The 16,027-nt window shown below is 40.3% G+C and overlaps 2 protein-coding genes across 2 annotated transcripts in view; one reads left to right on the forward strand and one right to left on the reverse strand.

The window, feature by feature from the left end:
• Positions 1–16,027, forward strand: part of LOC108144419 (putative uncharacterized protein DDB_G0277255) — a 29,740-nt gene that overhangs the window by 5,983 nt on the left and 7,730 nt on the right. Inside the window, 4 exon segments of the mRNA XM_017269270.2 lie at positions 9,950–10,297; positions 11,329–11,411; positions 11,546–12,255; positions 15,422–15,755. Coding sequence (XP_017124759.2) covers positions 10,294–10,297; positions 11,329–11,411; positions 11,546–12,255; positions 15,422–15,755 — 1,131 coding nt within the window. The 5' untranslated portion in view covers positions 9,950–10,293.
• Positions 821–2,721, reverse strand: LOC108144417 (cytochrome P450 9c1). Its single transcript, XM_017269266.2, has 3 exons — positions 2,437–2,721; positions 1,835–2,369; positions 821–1,778 (listed from the first exon to the last, which is right to left on the reverse strand). The coding sequence occupies exons 1-3, from the start codon at positions 2,613–2,615 to the stop codon at positions 918–920; spliced, it is 1,575 nt and encodes a 524-aa protein (XP_017124755.1). The 5' UTR covers positions 2,616–2,721; the 3' UTR covers positions 821–917.

Below are 16,027 nucleotides of genomic sequence, written 5' to 3' on the forward strand. Positions count from 1 at the left end.
ATTTAAAAAAGTCTATGCTTAAACCTATTTGACACATTTTATTACAACAAGTAAGGAGTCTTAAAGCTCTGGGATATTGACTTCTTAGCGTGTCGTCTTGAAACCATTGAACGTCTAGTTCAACACACCTTCACCAATGTTTTTACATCCCTTGAGGTTTGGGAAAGCCTTCCTCCCTTAGAAAGAAAATAGGAGGCTAAATAGAACAATCAACACGAAGGACTTGTGGCCGATTCCTTTTTTTTTCCAGTCACCCAAAGACAAACAACAATTTTTTTCCGATTGCCAGTTTTGCCTACGCTCTGTCCATCAATTTCGATTGGTTTCTTGGAATACAGATTGATGTTAATTATCTGTCTTTGCTTTGCTGCATTGAGGGGTGAGAAAAGTGGGAAAAATGATTTCCCGTGCTACACCCACAATTTTCCGGGCTCTGCAACAGAGAGTTTATGACACGAGCGTAATATAATTCATATTGTACCGAAAAATTTTAATGCCGCCTGAAAAATAACTCCCAATAAATAATCCTTAATGTCCTTGCGAGTGGGTGGCTCTGCGTGAGTGGGCGCATGTGTGGCTCATGTCGGCCCATTCTCGTGTTGTTTTATGCGGTGAAACCGCACCACATACAACCTGGGTGGTTGGATGCGGCCATGCGGCCATCATGTCCTGACAGTATTATGACGTGGCTTGTCGCCGGCTCCTAACTCGGAATCTCTGCCCGTGACATCGACTTTGGAAACGGGAAAAGCCGGAGAAAAACAAAGCGAATGGAAAATGAAACATGGCCGCGACAAATTTGTCAACACAAGAGTGTCCAGATGAAATAAATTGCCTTGTTTTTGTTTCCATTTTTTGTGGTTTGTTCTTTCCCTTTATTATTATTTATATGTACGTGCTTGGGGGCGTATTATCAATTAAGCGGATCCACGGGACTCCAGTTTGCACCAGAACAAATCCCGGGGCAGCAGGCGAAAGCCGGAAATGTTGGCCATCATATCGCGAGGAGTGCGTTCCGTGGGTTTGAGGCGGTAATGCAGGACCAACTGGAAGATCAGGGACTTCACCTCCATGAGGGCCAACCGGTTGCCAATGCAGCTACGTTGGCCCACTCCGAAGGGCAAATAGGTGAACTGCCGGATCTCGTGCTTGTGCTCGTCGTCAAAGCGCTCTGGTCGGAAAGCCAATGGATCCGGGAAGTTCTCCGGATCGTGATGAATTGCCATTATGGGAATGTGCACCAATTCGTCCTTGCTTACATTGAGCAGCACCTCGCCCTGCTCATCCTTTAGCTGGAAATCAGCACCACACATGCGATCCAGGATGAAGGCCGGTGGCCACTTTCTCAGCGACTCGGAGACCACGCAATCCAGATACTTCATGCCCATCAAAGTGTCGTAGTCGAGCAATTTATCACCAAGTTTCTCCTTAACGGCCCGGATTTCCTCGTACAATTTGTCCTGCACCTCGGCATTCATCTGCAGTTCGTAGCTGGTGAAGCTCAGGCAGGTGGCCACCGTCTCGAATCCCGCCGAGAAAAACAGCAGGCACTGGGCCAGCAGATCTACGTCGTTGAATTCGGCACGATCTTCTTGTTTTCTGCCGGGATCCTCCTTGGAGGCTTCTTGCTCAGTCCTAAACTGCTTTTGGGCTTCCATTAGCAAGTGGATCATGTCGGGGCGCACTATATTCTGCTCTTTGCGACAATTCATGGCATCAAAAACCAGTTTCTTAAAGTATTCGACGTTGTTCATGTCCATCACGGGTACACGCAATGCCTAAAAATCAAATAAGGGTATTAGCGAATAATACAGAATGAGGTTTTTTCTATTACCTTCATCAGCTTGGGCATCAGAATGTAGAACATTACTTTGAGTGCGCCCCAGAAACGAAACTCCGAGATGCGCTGACCAAAGGAGAAGAACTCATTGTTGGGATCCTTGAAGGAGTTGACCTGAATGCCAAAGGCAGCCGTGGCAATCACATCATTGGTGTAGCGCGTGAAGAAGTCCTTCAACTCCAGTTCCGCATTGCCCTCATCCAGCTGGCGCTGCAAGAAGCCCACTGCCTCAACATTGCAATACTGGATGAGCTCGAACATCTGGCGGATCTTGAGGCTGGTAAATGTGGGCGACAGGGTGCTGCGCATCTGTTTCCAGCGACGATCCCGCAGACTGAGCAGACTCTTGGACAGGACACTGGTATCATTGGGTCCATCAGAAAGTCCCTTACGATGGTTGGCGAAGTTGTCGAAGCTCTTGATGCCCACCTGGCGTATGAGCTCCGGATCCGACAGGTAGTACAGGGGATCACGCAGGTTGTACACTCCATAGACCTTGTGTTGCTTCAGTCGCATGTGCATTTCAATGCTGAGGATAGAACAGGAAAAAAGAAAGACTTTAGTTAAGGTATTTCTAAGTGTAATATTTCACCCACCTGTGTCTTATATACGAATCCTTGCCCATCAGCACTGACCAGGAAATATTACCCAGCAGCGGAATGGGTTTGTCATGGGCCACGCCCCGTTTTGTGAAATAGCCGAAGGTATTGACAGACCATTTGTACAAAAACAAACCGACGAAGGCCACGAATATCAACAACTCCACGAAAACCATGGCATAAAAAATTTGGGAATTAAGGGGGAGAGAACAGGGTTCTTTTAATCGAATTGCGCAGCGTGGACGAGCTTCCAAAAATTCAGAGAGCGTCTTCGCCGGTCGACAGCCGAAACGCCACTGAAGTAAACAATTTGCGCTCTCTTTGTTTATATACAACCTCAGATATATAGAGTAGGAGAACAAGAACCGGCAAAATGCATAAATGTGTGGAGCAGAGATTCATCTGTTTAAGGGAGTAATACAGAAATTCAAGAGAGCGGGTTTACTTATCAATTAGCATTTTAATTCACATGCTTATTAAGGAGTATTATCTACACAATATATAAATATAAACATTGCATTAGTTTAAAGGTTACTTTTTAAGCATTAAAAAGCCACATCAGCTTTGCCAAATTTTCATAACATAATGAAATGAAAAGCAAAACACATGACGTCACTAAAATCTATAAATAGATCGTAATGAAAAAAAAACCTATCAGATAGTATGCATATTTTTTGGCAACTTTGTTAGCAAACGTTTGTTTGTGTACTTACAAAAAGATAACTGTAGTCTGATAGTAAAGCATATGCAGAGGAGATTACTTTTCGGTTTTATTTATAATAAAAACACATAAAACCTTAATATAGAGAGCACCACATATGTGTGAAAGAAAAATCCATCAGTATCTGCGAGCAGATGTACATAGATTCAGTTCTCACCTTAGTTAAACTTGGCATTCGGCATGTCATGACTAATCTCATCGGCATAAACTAATTTCAACATTAATCCCCTTAAGTGACTCAACTATTTATTATAAAGGACTTAGCGACGACAGCGCAAGGGAGGAGTTACGCGTTGCTTAAGGAGCACAGGGAGCTACGTGCCTGGGATCTTACTCCACTGAAGACCTCAAACTCAACCCCGAACAGAAACCGAAATGGAACTTCTGTCACTTTCTGCATCTTACACTGCAAAGGAAATGTCCGGGGAATTTATATGTTCCCAATACGTTCTTTTTTAACTTTCACCGGACTATGATGATTTATAGTCACTAGTGTATAAAATTCAAGGACTTCTCTTGAACCGAATAAACTACAATATTAATAAAAAAGCCGAAATCATTTTTTCATTGTTCTAATAAAGCATTACACGATAATCATTTTTATAATAATATATTTTAAGTATACCAAAGTCTTATGAGAGTTTTTTAAAGGGGTTGAACAATATAAAATAAAATCTGAGTTCTTTATTTTTCATAAGTTGGTTACAGAAAAGGTGAACAAAAATGGATAAATTAGTTAAATTATTTGCGTTATTAAAATTTTTAACATAAACGTTAAGATTTCCATATCTTAAGATTGTTTTTCGTTTTTCCAAGTGCCCAAGAAACCAACTGAGGTGAACACACTAGTATGTATAATTTTGTGCGTGGTGTAAGTGGTGTAAGCATAATGAAATTGCTTGGAGTTTGCAGGTTGGCAAAGTTTAGTGTGCCGACAGCTAACTGGCTCTAATGCGAGAGGTCCTAGTTCTGGTCCTGGCCGAAGTCGAGGTCCTTGGGCAACCAACTCACGTCCCGGCCAAATGACAAAATTTGCTTGCATTTAGTGAGCGGCTAACGGGAAATTATTGCACTGCTTGGCAGGAAGAAAGTGATAGAGAGAGAGAAAAAAAAAGAAAGGAAAAGAAGGATGGGAGGGAGAGCATAAAGCCAACAAATCGGTTGGCAGGCAAAAATCCCGTTTGATTCAGCGGTCAGGAAGGAATATCAAATGAGAGCTAAATCAATCTTTCGCTCACTCTTTTGAGCTCGAGTGCTCACTTGCTTTTTTGTTGGGAATTAAATCTTTCTTTCTTCGTAACTGTTACTTTGTGCCAGTGGCGTAGGTCTGAAAAACCCCCCTTGAAATGCTTTTTAGATATTAGTTTTTTTTAACTAGCTTGGACATTGAAAAAACTCAGCACTTGGGGATACGATCAAAAATGTTTCCTAATTTATACAAGTTATTGCTAACCAACAATTTTACATTTGAAGGTCTATCTTTTTTCGAAACAGTTATTTTGTACCAGTGGCGTAGACATATAACCTATTATTTTCCAATTTGTTCACAAAAAAAAAAGAATTAGAAAAATAAAATTAAAATGCTTAGGTCAACACAAAAGCTAATGGCTTTTGTTATAATCCAAATTCATTTAAAAAGCCCTGTCTTTATACACATTAAAAGCTAAGAAGCTCAATCCTTATTAAATTCAACAAATAACAAAGCTTCCATTCAAAATAATATACATTTCCATTTCACAAAACTACCTCCCTAATAAAAACCCTTCAACGCCCCTGCCTTGTTCCATGGTTTTTGTTTTTGCTGGATATCAAGTGTGTTTACATTGGCAAAAATGGAGAAGGGCAGCGAATAATAGTGGTTCGTGGGGAGTGGAGTGCACAGAGCCGAAATGGGCAAGTACTTGAAGTCGTTTTTTGTGCACTTCATTGACAACCCATGGGTTTGGGGCCATTTGAATGGTTTGTCCTCGGCTTCGTCCTCGTCCTTGGCTTTGCTGCTGTTGACTTGGCTGTTCTCGAGTCTGTTTTCGCTGCCCATCCCATTCTTTGGCCAGCCATTTGCCATTAGAATTCAAGTGCCGCCAGAAATCTGCTTCGCAGGAGGAGGCTCTTCTTTGATGTGCGGCCAAATAGCCAAAGTCAATGTTTTGACATTCTGACTCTAATTAGGCCAAAATGCTGTGTTTTCTCTAATCAAACGGATAATAACCGTAGCCAGCACTCGCGGCCGTGCACACAAGTGCAAATATTTGCTCAGTCAGTCGGCGTGTGTGTGTGATTTTGAGTGCCCAGAGCGGTGTGCATGTGGTGGTTATATCCTGGAGGAGGAGCAGGGGGAGCAGAAGCATAAGGAGGAGGGGGAGGAGGCACCGCACTTGGCATATTTCCTGCATTCCCACCCACTTTCTCCCACTCAAGTGGGCAGCAAGCCACAAAGAAAGTAGAAAGTGATGAGAGGAAATAAAACTGGAAAAGAACTGGAAAAAAGCCAGCTTATAAGATTGGAGCTACAAATACCCTTAAAGATCTAAGTTTTTGATGGCTAAATATACCCTTAACATGAGTTTTAAAAACCCAATCAAAAATAGGCAAACAATAATTTAAAAACAATACGCTTTCGAAAATTCTTTAAAAGGAGCCTGAAAGTATGCTATATATCATACATTTTTAGTCCCGAAGACTGGTAGATTGATCACTTATGCGACTTGCCCATTTTTCGTTGCATACTTTTACACGCCATTATAAATTACTTTAAGCCCCTAATAAATTCTGAAGCACTCCCAACACAGAAAACTATAATACATTTTCTAAATGCTATTTTGTTAGTCAGAATAAGATTGATAATACTTTATCCAGCTAGGGTATACAAATATGCTTGAAAGGCTCTTGGAACGCCTTGAGCCAAACACTTGGCCACTGTTGGCAGTGTTTGCTCTTCAGTTTTCCTTCTTTTATATTCCTGTTATTCTGCAGAATTTCAATTTAACTTGCTCTCTTTTGCTGTATGAGTTTATAATTAAAATAAATAAACAAGAGCCCGAGCATTGGATGCAAAACCTCATAAATAATTGCCGCTTCGGTTCGACTGAGCGATTGAAAGGAACCGGAATGTATGCAACCTAAATTGAGGCATATCCGAGGAGGTCCTTTGAGAAAAGGCCGTATCATATCAACCGGAGTTCGAAGCGAAATCATGAGCAAGGATCCTCTCGGCCCGGTCAAATCCGCTTTGAATAACTGCTTATTGGAATGCCAAAAATGTTTCTGCCCGATAATCGCGCCATAAAAGGCTTAGCCAACTGCATAGTGGAAAAGGAGACACACTCACACGCGCCGAAACCACATTCCATATAAAATGTTAATTTATTGCCATTGTGGGCCATTCCACAAACGATGTTATTATGCAATCGCTGGCAAAACAAGATTCGGAAAAATGCCAGAACATACAAAGCGAATCGACTAAAATTTCGGTTTAAATGTGTTCCTATGGGCAGTGTGGCCCCCAAAATTTATGACAAACGGAAAACGTTTTGGTTAGATTTTTCGGCCGAAAATCAACAAAACGCAATAAATATTTTTGGGGCAAAAAATAAAGTAGGCATTGGGGGGACGCGAAAACAGTGTTCTGGCCCACTTATTGATTCCATGCGATGTGCCGCCTTGTCGACAGGATCTCGGGGAAATTGGCCCAAAGACAATACCCGAGCTGGCGGCCAACACCTGGTCGTACGTGACCGGGGCCAAGAATTTATGTGTGTCGACGGAAATCGAAAAACATTTTTTATGCACACATCAAATTTATGGCCCCCAAATATGGACCTCACCAGATAGCCTCGGCTCGCCCATTCCAGCATCCATTTTTGAGTTTCGCGACCTCCGGCAAGTCCCCAGAATTTCTCAGTCAAATATTTGCTCACAGAGCCAGTCCGCCGGCACAACGCGGCTCCTGTCAATCGCAAATTCCAAATCCCGGGGTGCGGGTCCGTCATTCAGTCATGTCCCCGCATAGATGAGTCCTGCTTTGTGCGCATACCCTCGTATGGGGTACTCGGAATTTTTCACTCATCATCAATTCTCCTACATCAAAGTAGTTTTCAACGTTGACTTTTACACATTTCATTGTGCAAGTTGTGATGGCGCTTAATGAAAGTCTGAAAGTATGCAACAAAATATTTTTTTAGTCCAAAAGTCTGTGGGCTTAATTACGAAAGTCGACGTTCTTTTTTTCATTGCATACTTTTAGAATTTTTTATTTTAAATACTTCAAAGTAGTAGCCATTTCTGTGCTTAGCCTTTTTAAAAATATATAGCTTTTAATGCTCTACTAGTTAAATCACTAACATTTAGACTTTCTAAATTTTTACGCACCTCGTTTTTAGTACCTATTTTAACCAGTTCAATATTTTATGTTTTAACATAGTTACAAATTAAAATAAACTAAATGTTTTTGTTTGAGAGCTTATTTTTCATTTATTAGCTTTATTTATCGAATTGTTCGTATTTAAATTATAAAACCATTTTTATAGAAATTTTCACGATAAAGCATAAAGAAAGTTCAAAGCTGATTTAAAGTTGAAAAATATTGATTTCGAATTTTGTATTGGAAATTTTGCTGCCAAAATAAGCACCCACAATCGAATCCCTTTTATCCATATAATCATTAATTGTCACAGTGATGGGAATTGTATTGCCGTGCTCATCTCTGGCCAAAATAGGAAAGGGGATTGTATCACTGCCTAATATATGATAAGGATGTGTATACAATATGGGCCTTGACCCCCCGTTCCGTCGCCTCCCCTGTAAGCACTCATTCAAATTTATACGTATGCCTAAACGCTGATTATGACAAATATGCCACGCTCCACTGGACATGCCACCCACTTGTCCAGCCCCCCTCCCCCTTGAAGCAAATTCCACCCACCACCCCCTTTTTTCTATAGAGGCTTATTATTTCTGTAGGCCTGTTTGTTTGCCAGCATTTTGTTTACTTTCGGTCAGTTGACGAAAATCCCAAAATAAATACAAGTTTTATTATTAGCTTGGGCAAAACAGGGGATCCCCAACAAATAGCCCAAAATAAAATGGAATCAAGGCAGGATTTCTGGCTCCATTCAGATGCCCACTAATGACACGCATACGACAGGCATACACATATAGTATATATACGTACATTTTCTATAGCCACGCACAGGGAGGGCGTGTCAACAATTATAATGTGCAAATTGTTTGATATGCGTGTGTGACGGTGTCACCTGCCACATTTGCTTTATTGCCGCTCATTAGAGATGCTCGACGAGCAGCAGGTGAACCCTTCTACCCTTCTACCCTTCCACCCACTATCCACTACCACCCATTCAACTTTTATCACTCCCCGATGTTTTACATGTTGCTCTGTTGACTTCCAGCACGTATTAGTTTTTCGCTATGGCCCAGCCCCTCATCAAATCCCTGCGATTTGACAGCAAATGACAAAAGATTTCCACTCGCCAGCTGCTACGACACTTTGATGAATGGGGTCAGCAAGTTGTGGCTGCCAGGACCTACGCCAGTGCCACATAGGGATACAAATGTTAAACGCTCCACCGATTCAGGTTCATCTGCAGACATTCACGCGCAAAAAATGTCAAACAAATTGGTCGGCAATATTGAACGTTTATTGTGCACTGACATAGTCATATTACCTCAACCCTGTTTTCAATAAATATTACAATAGGTTTTTGAAGGTGTAAAATACTTTTTAAAGTAAAAGCTAAATGGTTATGACTTTTGGAGTTAAAACAGCCCAACAAATACAGATAGCAGATAGCGTACAATATGTTTTAAGGAACGTGTTTTGGGATGCATTAATAATGATTAAATAATGGGATCAAATTGAGGGTTAATCATCGGGTTTTATCATAGAAAGAAAAAAAACTTATTGCATTTTTCAGTTTTATAAAAATTTATATTAAGGACAAATCATATTTCACATGTAGGCCTCAATATACAACTAATATGAGTTTATATTTTCATATTCAAAAACAATAAATATTCAAGGTGATAATAAAATTTAATATGATTTTGTAGTATTATCACAATCACTTGCTTTTAAATTCAGCTCAAAATATAAATTAGCTTTATTTTCCGCGATAAAGCGTTGATTATTCTACAAACAAATATGAGGAAATAAAAAACCTGTAATTGGATACCAATTATATCACAAGTGGCAACTGTAGTGAAAATAAATCCATTTAATTAATCGCGAGTAGAACAACGTGGCCATTGCTGTGTGTTGCAGAGCTTTGAACAATTGTTCAAGTGTAAATGGCTGGGAAATCATATTTCCATTTCACTCATTGTTGGCACTCAACCGAGGCTTAGGATTTCAGGGCTCCACTTGTGTCAGTGTTGATTGTTCTGGGCAACGGCGATTATATTGCGTATGCGATGCGTAATTGTCGGAATTGCTGCCGGACTGAGCCGTACAATCGCGCTAAGCCAACAATAGAAGGGTACTACGGTCTCCGGACTGCGTAACTAAGCCCCAAGGAGTCAGTCCAACAAAAAAAGGATTATTTTGATTATTCTGCGTGTTTGCCCAGTGGAAAGTGAGTGGGTGGTAAGAAGGCTGTTCATTTCAATGAACTTGCCTTTCAAACGAAATTTTATCATGCTTGGCCAGGCCGAGTTAACCATTTCGCATTTCGCTCCTAAAAAGTAACGCAACAATAAACCGAATGCATGAACTGAACAAATCTGAATTGAAATTTGCTTATGCCTGTGCCGCTTACCCTTATTTTCCATTCGCAGACATCCAATCCCTGTGGCTAACGAGCTGGCTCAGCGGGAGGACCAAGCGGAGCACCGGAGGTGGAATCGGAATCGGGAACGGAATCGGTGGAATCGAAGGAATCGTTGGCCACGAAAAGCGCTCAGTCAACGTTTACACGCTCCAGCAGGCGCATAAGTTTCCGCCTCAATTCGGCGGCGGTGGTAATTGCAATTTTGATTGCCAACGTGAGCTGGACAGGAACCATCAAAGCAAACCTTCATCGGTATCGGCATCGGCATCGTCATCCCGATTTCGCCAGCAATCAACACCTTCCGCGGCAACGGCCGAGGAAATCTACGAAACCAAATTTATTGAAAGCTCAATGGGTAAGCAAGAAAACAACACCCAAATATATAGCACAATCACAATCACAATCAGCAGACAGCAATAAGAGTTTAAATTAAATTTTCGCCTTTTCCCCGGCATTCACCCATTTCTAAATCCAAAAAGTTGAAACAGAAACGTCGTCTGCTGTTTGATTTCATTCCTAAATTTGCATAATTTTGTTAAGCAACCCAAAAAAGCCAGTAATCCAATCTTACACTGGAGGAAGCTTTTCAATAGGTCAGACTTTTCTTATGCCCAGAAATATGCATATTCTGTTTGATTTGAATATATTATTAGCCAAATAAAATGGTTAAATAGTAATTTTTAAATTAAAAAAAATAAGAACATAATTTGTATTTAACAAAAACCTGATTTTAACGGGTTTTAAAGAAAACTATTTGTGATCCCCAAAAATAAAATATATTAAATTGCTTTCCCATTATACAATACAATAAAATACAAATTAATCAAAACCTCTTTGCCGTTCTCTGTGCAGCAAAATAATACTAATAATCTGATTAATAGGAAGAAATTTTAAATAAATTTTTTAATCATGTGAGACCCTCGATGGAAAGTAAATGAAAACAATTTGTTATGCCTGAAAATTAAATATATATAATTTATTTAAAATACAATTAACATTAATCAAAGCCCCTTTAGAGCTTGACAAACTAAATAATTGATGGTTAATAAGAACATGTTTTATAAAAAGTACTTTTTGTATAAATAAATGGGTGATATAATTGAGACCCTGGTTTGATATAAATTAAAATAAAATGTATTAAATTGGTTGGAAATACAAATGAAAACCCCTTTGACATTCTCTGTGCAGCTTAACAAACTAAATAAGCTAACTAATGTGATTTATAAATTTGTGTCTTGTATAGATAAATAGATTATATATTTAGGTGATACCCTGGTTTGATGGGAATTAAACAAAAGATTTTTGTAATGCCTGAAAATAAAATATTTTAAATTGATTTGCAATACAATTAACATAAATCAAACCCCTTTTCAATTCTCGGTGCAGCCCAAACGATGGACGACATGGTCTTCCAGTGCAGCAATCAAAATTCGATTTATGTGCTTAATGCCAGCTACGGTGCATATGGGGTGAGTGCTTTACGATGCGGGTCCCGTGTCCACTCATCGGGCCATCCACTTGCACAACTATCTGAGCTTCTTTCGTCCTTTTTTGGTCCCATTCCCATTTCCTCTTCCCAAATATATATCTACCATCTTGACAGGACTATGGCACATATGCGGCAACAAAGCGTGAAATAAATGGCAGCCGGAGCAGAGCAGCGGCAAATCCAATTGAGGCAACTTGCTCGAGTGGCGTCCTGCAGCATAAATTCAAAACTTTTGGCAGTGCCGCAGCAGCGACAACAGCAGCAGCAACAGCAACAACAGCAACAGCAAACGCAATGGATGCGGCAGTGGGAAGCGCATCAAACTACGTAAATCCTGTCGCTACATCAATGTCAACCGCAATGTGTTCACCGGCAACGGCGGCCCTGCAAAAATTGTTCAATTGCAGCGTCGGAGTCGCCTGCCAAAATGTCACCCACGCAACCACCCACAGCAACCACAGCAGCAGCAGCAACACCAGCAACACAAGCAGCAGCAACATCAACGGCAGCAGCAGCAGCAGCAATAACAATAGCAACCATAACAATAGCTGCCTGTCAGCGGCAGGCGGAGTAACCCAAAACGGCCGCAATAGGAGCCGAAGTGGCGAAACGCTCGATGGCCCACCGGGTGTGGTTACCTCCACGGGATCTGGAGGAGCAGCAGCTGGAGGACCAGGACAAGGCGGACTCCCCCTCTTGCCAAAGAAGAAATGCACCAATGTCAAATCAGCGCTTATTGCCAAGAAGACAAAGTTTCTCAAATATCTCGAAGAGGAAAAATGGCGCAGCCACGTCGGAGCAGCGGAAGATGCTGGCGCCATCAGGTATGTAACAAACAGGCACTCAAAAAAACGTGATATGCACTCTGGTCCAAAGTAGCAGCAGCACGGTTAAAGGCAATATATTATTCTGGTTTAATTAGGTTAAGAACGTTTTTTAACATTTAAATCATTAAATTGCTACGGTTTCAGTTTCTGAAAATAAATCTTCTTATGTAAATGGGTATATGCTGAAGCCAAAGAAATCACTAGGTTTTTAAAACTAGTTTAAAATGTGCACAAAAGTATGCAACAATATTTTTAAAACCTAAAAGTCAGTTTGATTTACTTCGGAATACGGCCTTAGTTTTTATACTGCATACTTTTGGACACATTTTAAAATTAATATCAACCTTATAGGTTTTATAGATTTGCAGCTATTTTAAAATGCCTTGAAAATGTTTATATTTTATATTACAGGGTCTCAAAATTATAGTATTATTTTAAACTCATAATAATAAATTTTAGTTAATGGTCTACTGATTATGCATATCAATATATTTATACGTTTGCAGGAAATTTTTAGTATACACCCAAGGCACTCAATTATTTTTTTCACTGGCATATCGATCTGCTCAAATATATTTGTAATCTCAAAGTATTTTAAAAATGGGCTATCATACATTTGTTTGTATATTAAACTCCTGCATTAAGCTATAAACTATTTAGTGATCAGCGATTGCAAAATTTAATATTGACTTTTCGGAAAAACAGCAGCCACGTATTTATGTCCTTGCTTTTTCTTTTCTCCAAGTTCTTACATTTTCCCAATATTTTTTTTTACATTATACTTAAAGTGTAGTTATATGTTCCAGTATGTGGGTTACACTGTCAGCGGAGCCATCTTCTCGCCGCCGCAAAAACTTATAAATTCCCATAAATGTTATAAGGCATCTTGCAACGCGCTGCAAACTGTGGCAAGTTTTTATGATGGCAATCTGAGGAGACAAGTGGTGGTGCGGTGATGTGGTGGTGGTGCTGCTGCTGCGGCCTTAGTTGCCATGCCAAAGTGGTTTCTCATTAAGTTGATTGAGAGCTGAGCGAATTCCAGCAGTTCCAGGCATTCAATTATTTCTTAATTAATTATTGAAGTGCAGCAATTGTCGTTAGTTGCCACTTGCTTGCGAGTATATCATTGGGTGTGTTTCCTTATATCGATTAGACATTGCTCATCTCTCTCCCATGGGTGACTTCTTAATGGCCAAATGTGCTTTTCTTGTTTTTGCTGCAGCTTTTAAGCGCATTCAATTATCTGTCAGCGGACACTTTGTTGTAAGGGCAGAAGCGAAAACTTTGCCGCGTTGTTCATGAAGTCATAAGTTTTGATCATCATCGCTTAGCAAAGTTGTTCACCCCATTTTCCTGCTGCTTTTCCGCATTTCCAGCATTTTCCGCCCAGCAGTCATTTGCGAAATTGAAAAATTAACGCGCTCGGCATAAACATAAAGCGTGGCAAAAACATTTGGTGCTTAAGCAGGGCTTAAAAAGTGGATTAAAACGTCGACGGGGCCAGCTTATAAATGTACATATTGAAGTGCAATAATCATATTCTGGGGAAACTCAATTCCCAAGTTGCACTTACAAGTTATATAGAGCCCCCGCCGACATCACTCATACGCAAAGTTTTCGAGACCCACTCCCCCTTTCGGTTATCCTCTTTGTAATAATCATGTCAAAAGTTCGCTCACTGAAAATTTGTGTCGGCAAAGGCGGCTGGGAAAATTTCATTAATTGCATCAGGAAAAAAGGGCGGGTATTCGCTTTGATTTATTAGTACCCTGTGCGCATTTAATTAGTAAACGTCAGCTCGGGCAAAAAAAATGCAGAGTTTTTTGCCCGCTTTCCCTCCTCCCTCTCCGTTCTTTCTTAGGCATTTTCACGGCGGAAAATTCTCGGGCGCACATTCATCAACTTTCTGGATGGCGACACCAGCGCAACTGACAAGAATGACTCCGCCAACTTGTGTCGCAAAATAACTGCGCAAATTTGTTGTGCAAAGTTACTTACTTTTGCATTTTTTGTGCAGTCTGCTTTTCCGCTGATGCGATTTAAGAGCTCTCCAGCTCGCATTTAAGCCAACCAAAAAGGTGGCTTAATTTATTGTGGCCACTAGCTGGAAATGCTGCTGGGACAATGTCCGATTGTCGCCGCAAATTAAATGGCTCGCTTTGTTTTCATTTTCAATTTGCTCTTTTTTTTCTGCCCACCGGTGCACCACCGTTGGAAATGAAAAGTTGCAAAACTGCTGGAGCGTTGATTTATCGCTTTCATCGATCGACTTGCCTTTGTTATCGCTCAGTCTTTGCTTTGGCTCTTTTCTGCTTCCACCTTTTATTTATTAAATATTTTTCACAAAAGTTCCCATCCAGTTATTTAAAAACGCTGTTCTAAAATCATCCAACCAATCTTTAAAGGTGTTGGTATTACTTTAAACAGATTATAGGGTGGAAGAAGAAGCCGAAGCTGGATTATTATTTACAACAAAATGAAATCCTTTTGAAGCTGGATTATTATTATTTGTAATATTATTATTTATAGTAATACAGATTTTTGTGTTACTTTAAGCAAATTAAGTTAGATGAAAAGTACAGAAATACATTAAAAATGGAATTAAGGTTGAAGATATAGAATACCAAACAAAATTAAAATGTTTTGAAGCTGGATTATTTTTATTTATAATAATAAATCGTTTCATACTTTGGGAATGCCAACAGGGGCTAAAACAAAATAAGCCAACTAAAACACTTTGGTGAATGGAATATTAGTCGGATCGATATGAAATGTGGATGGGAATTAGGAGCACAAAGGCTTTGTGTTCATGTCAGAATATTCGTTTTTTTTTCAATGCTGTGGCTGCTGCAGAGTTTAGCATATTGGTTTATTTTCTAGTATGCAACTGATATACAGGGGTTTAATTTCAATGTACTGTGCACATCAGTTACCATATCCCTGCCCTGGGCTACCATCCCTTCTCCACTTTATATCAATTTGCATGAGGTGAAGGGGAGGAGGTGGAACTGAGCTCCACTTCCTGCTCCTAAACCGCCTCCTCCCCCTCCTCTTCGTCCTTTATAATCGCTGCGAGTCCTTCCGCGCCACTTGCAGCCATTTGATACGCGTTTAGTTTAGTCAACCAAAAGCTAAATAAACTTTCATTTAACATGCTCGACAGCAATGAGGCAGAGCCACCCAGCGGAAACAACTTGAAAAATCAGAGCAACAGTCGGGAGGCTGGAAATGGAAATGGGAATGGGTATGGAAGTGCTGGTGGTGCTAGTGTTGGCGGAAGGCAGCTGAATAAATTGACCAACTGGAGCGTGCATAATGAGGACAACAGCACAGCAACGCTGACCAACAACCAACAGCAGCAACAGCAACAACAACATCAAGAACAACAACAACTACAACAGCCGGGGAAATCAAGTTTCGAACTTTACCAGGAGGCAGCCGACATTTTGGGCCTGAGTTGCAGCCTCTGTGATAATTGCCGATGCCTGGACTGTCAGGTGAGTGACAATGGGAATAATGGGATACACCATTGAAGGGGTCTCCAGGATGCAAACTGGTCCACAGCAGTGAATAGATTGAGGTTCGGTCCTAGTCATCACAGATTTAGCTTTGATTCAATGGCTCTAATTACTATTAACCTTTTTTTTTCTGTAAATAACATATATTGTCTCAATCTTATTTGTTATGAATGACTTGATTCACTTAAAAGTAATCACTAAGTAGGTTTAAGCTTTAAGCTTTAAGTCAAAATAAATAGTTATATACGTGA

Source organism: Drosophila elegans, unplaced genomic scaffold (assembly GCF_018152505.1).
Source record: "Drosophila elegans isolate 14027-0461.03 unplaced genomic scaffold, ASM1815250v1 contig_183, whole genome shotgun sequence".
Taxonomy (NCBI): domain Eukaryota; kingdom Metazoa; phylum Arthropoda; class Insecta; order Diptera; family Drosophilidae; genus Drosophila; species Drosophila elegans.

Bases quoted from the DNA above. Each gene is read 5' to 3' on its own strand.
- LOC108144417 (XM_017269266.2), bottom strand. From the start codon at position 2,615: ATGGTTTTCGTGGAGTTGTTGATATTCGTGGCCTTCGTCGGTTTGTTT. The intron at 2,370-2,436 runs GTGGGTGAAATA...TTCTATCCTCAG, and splicing joins GATTCGTATATAAGACACAG to CATTGAAATGCACATGCGAC. The intron at 1,779-1,834 runs GTAATAGAAAAA...TTTGATTTTTAG, and splicing joins TGATGCCCAAGCTGATGAAG to GCATTGCGTGTACCCGTGAT.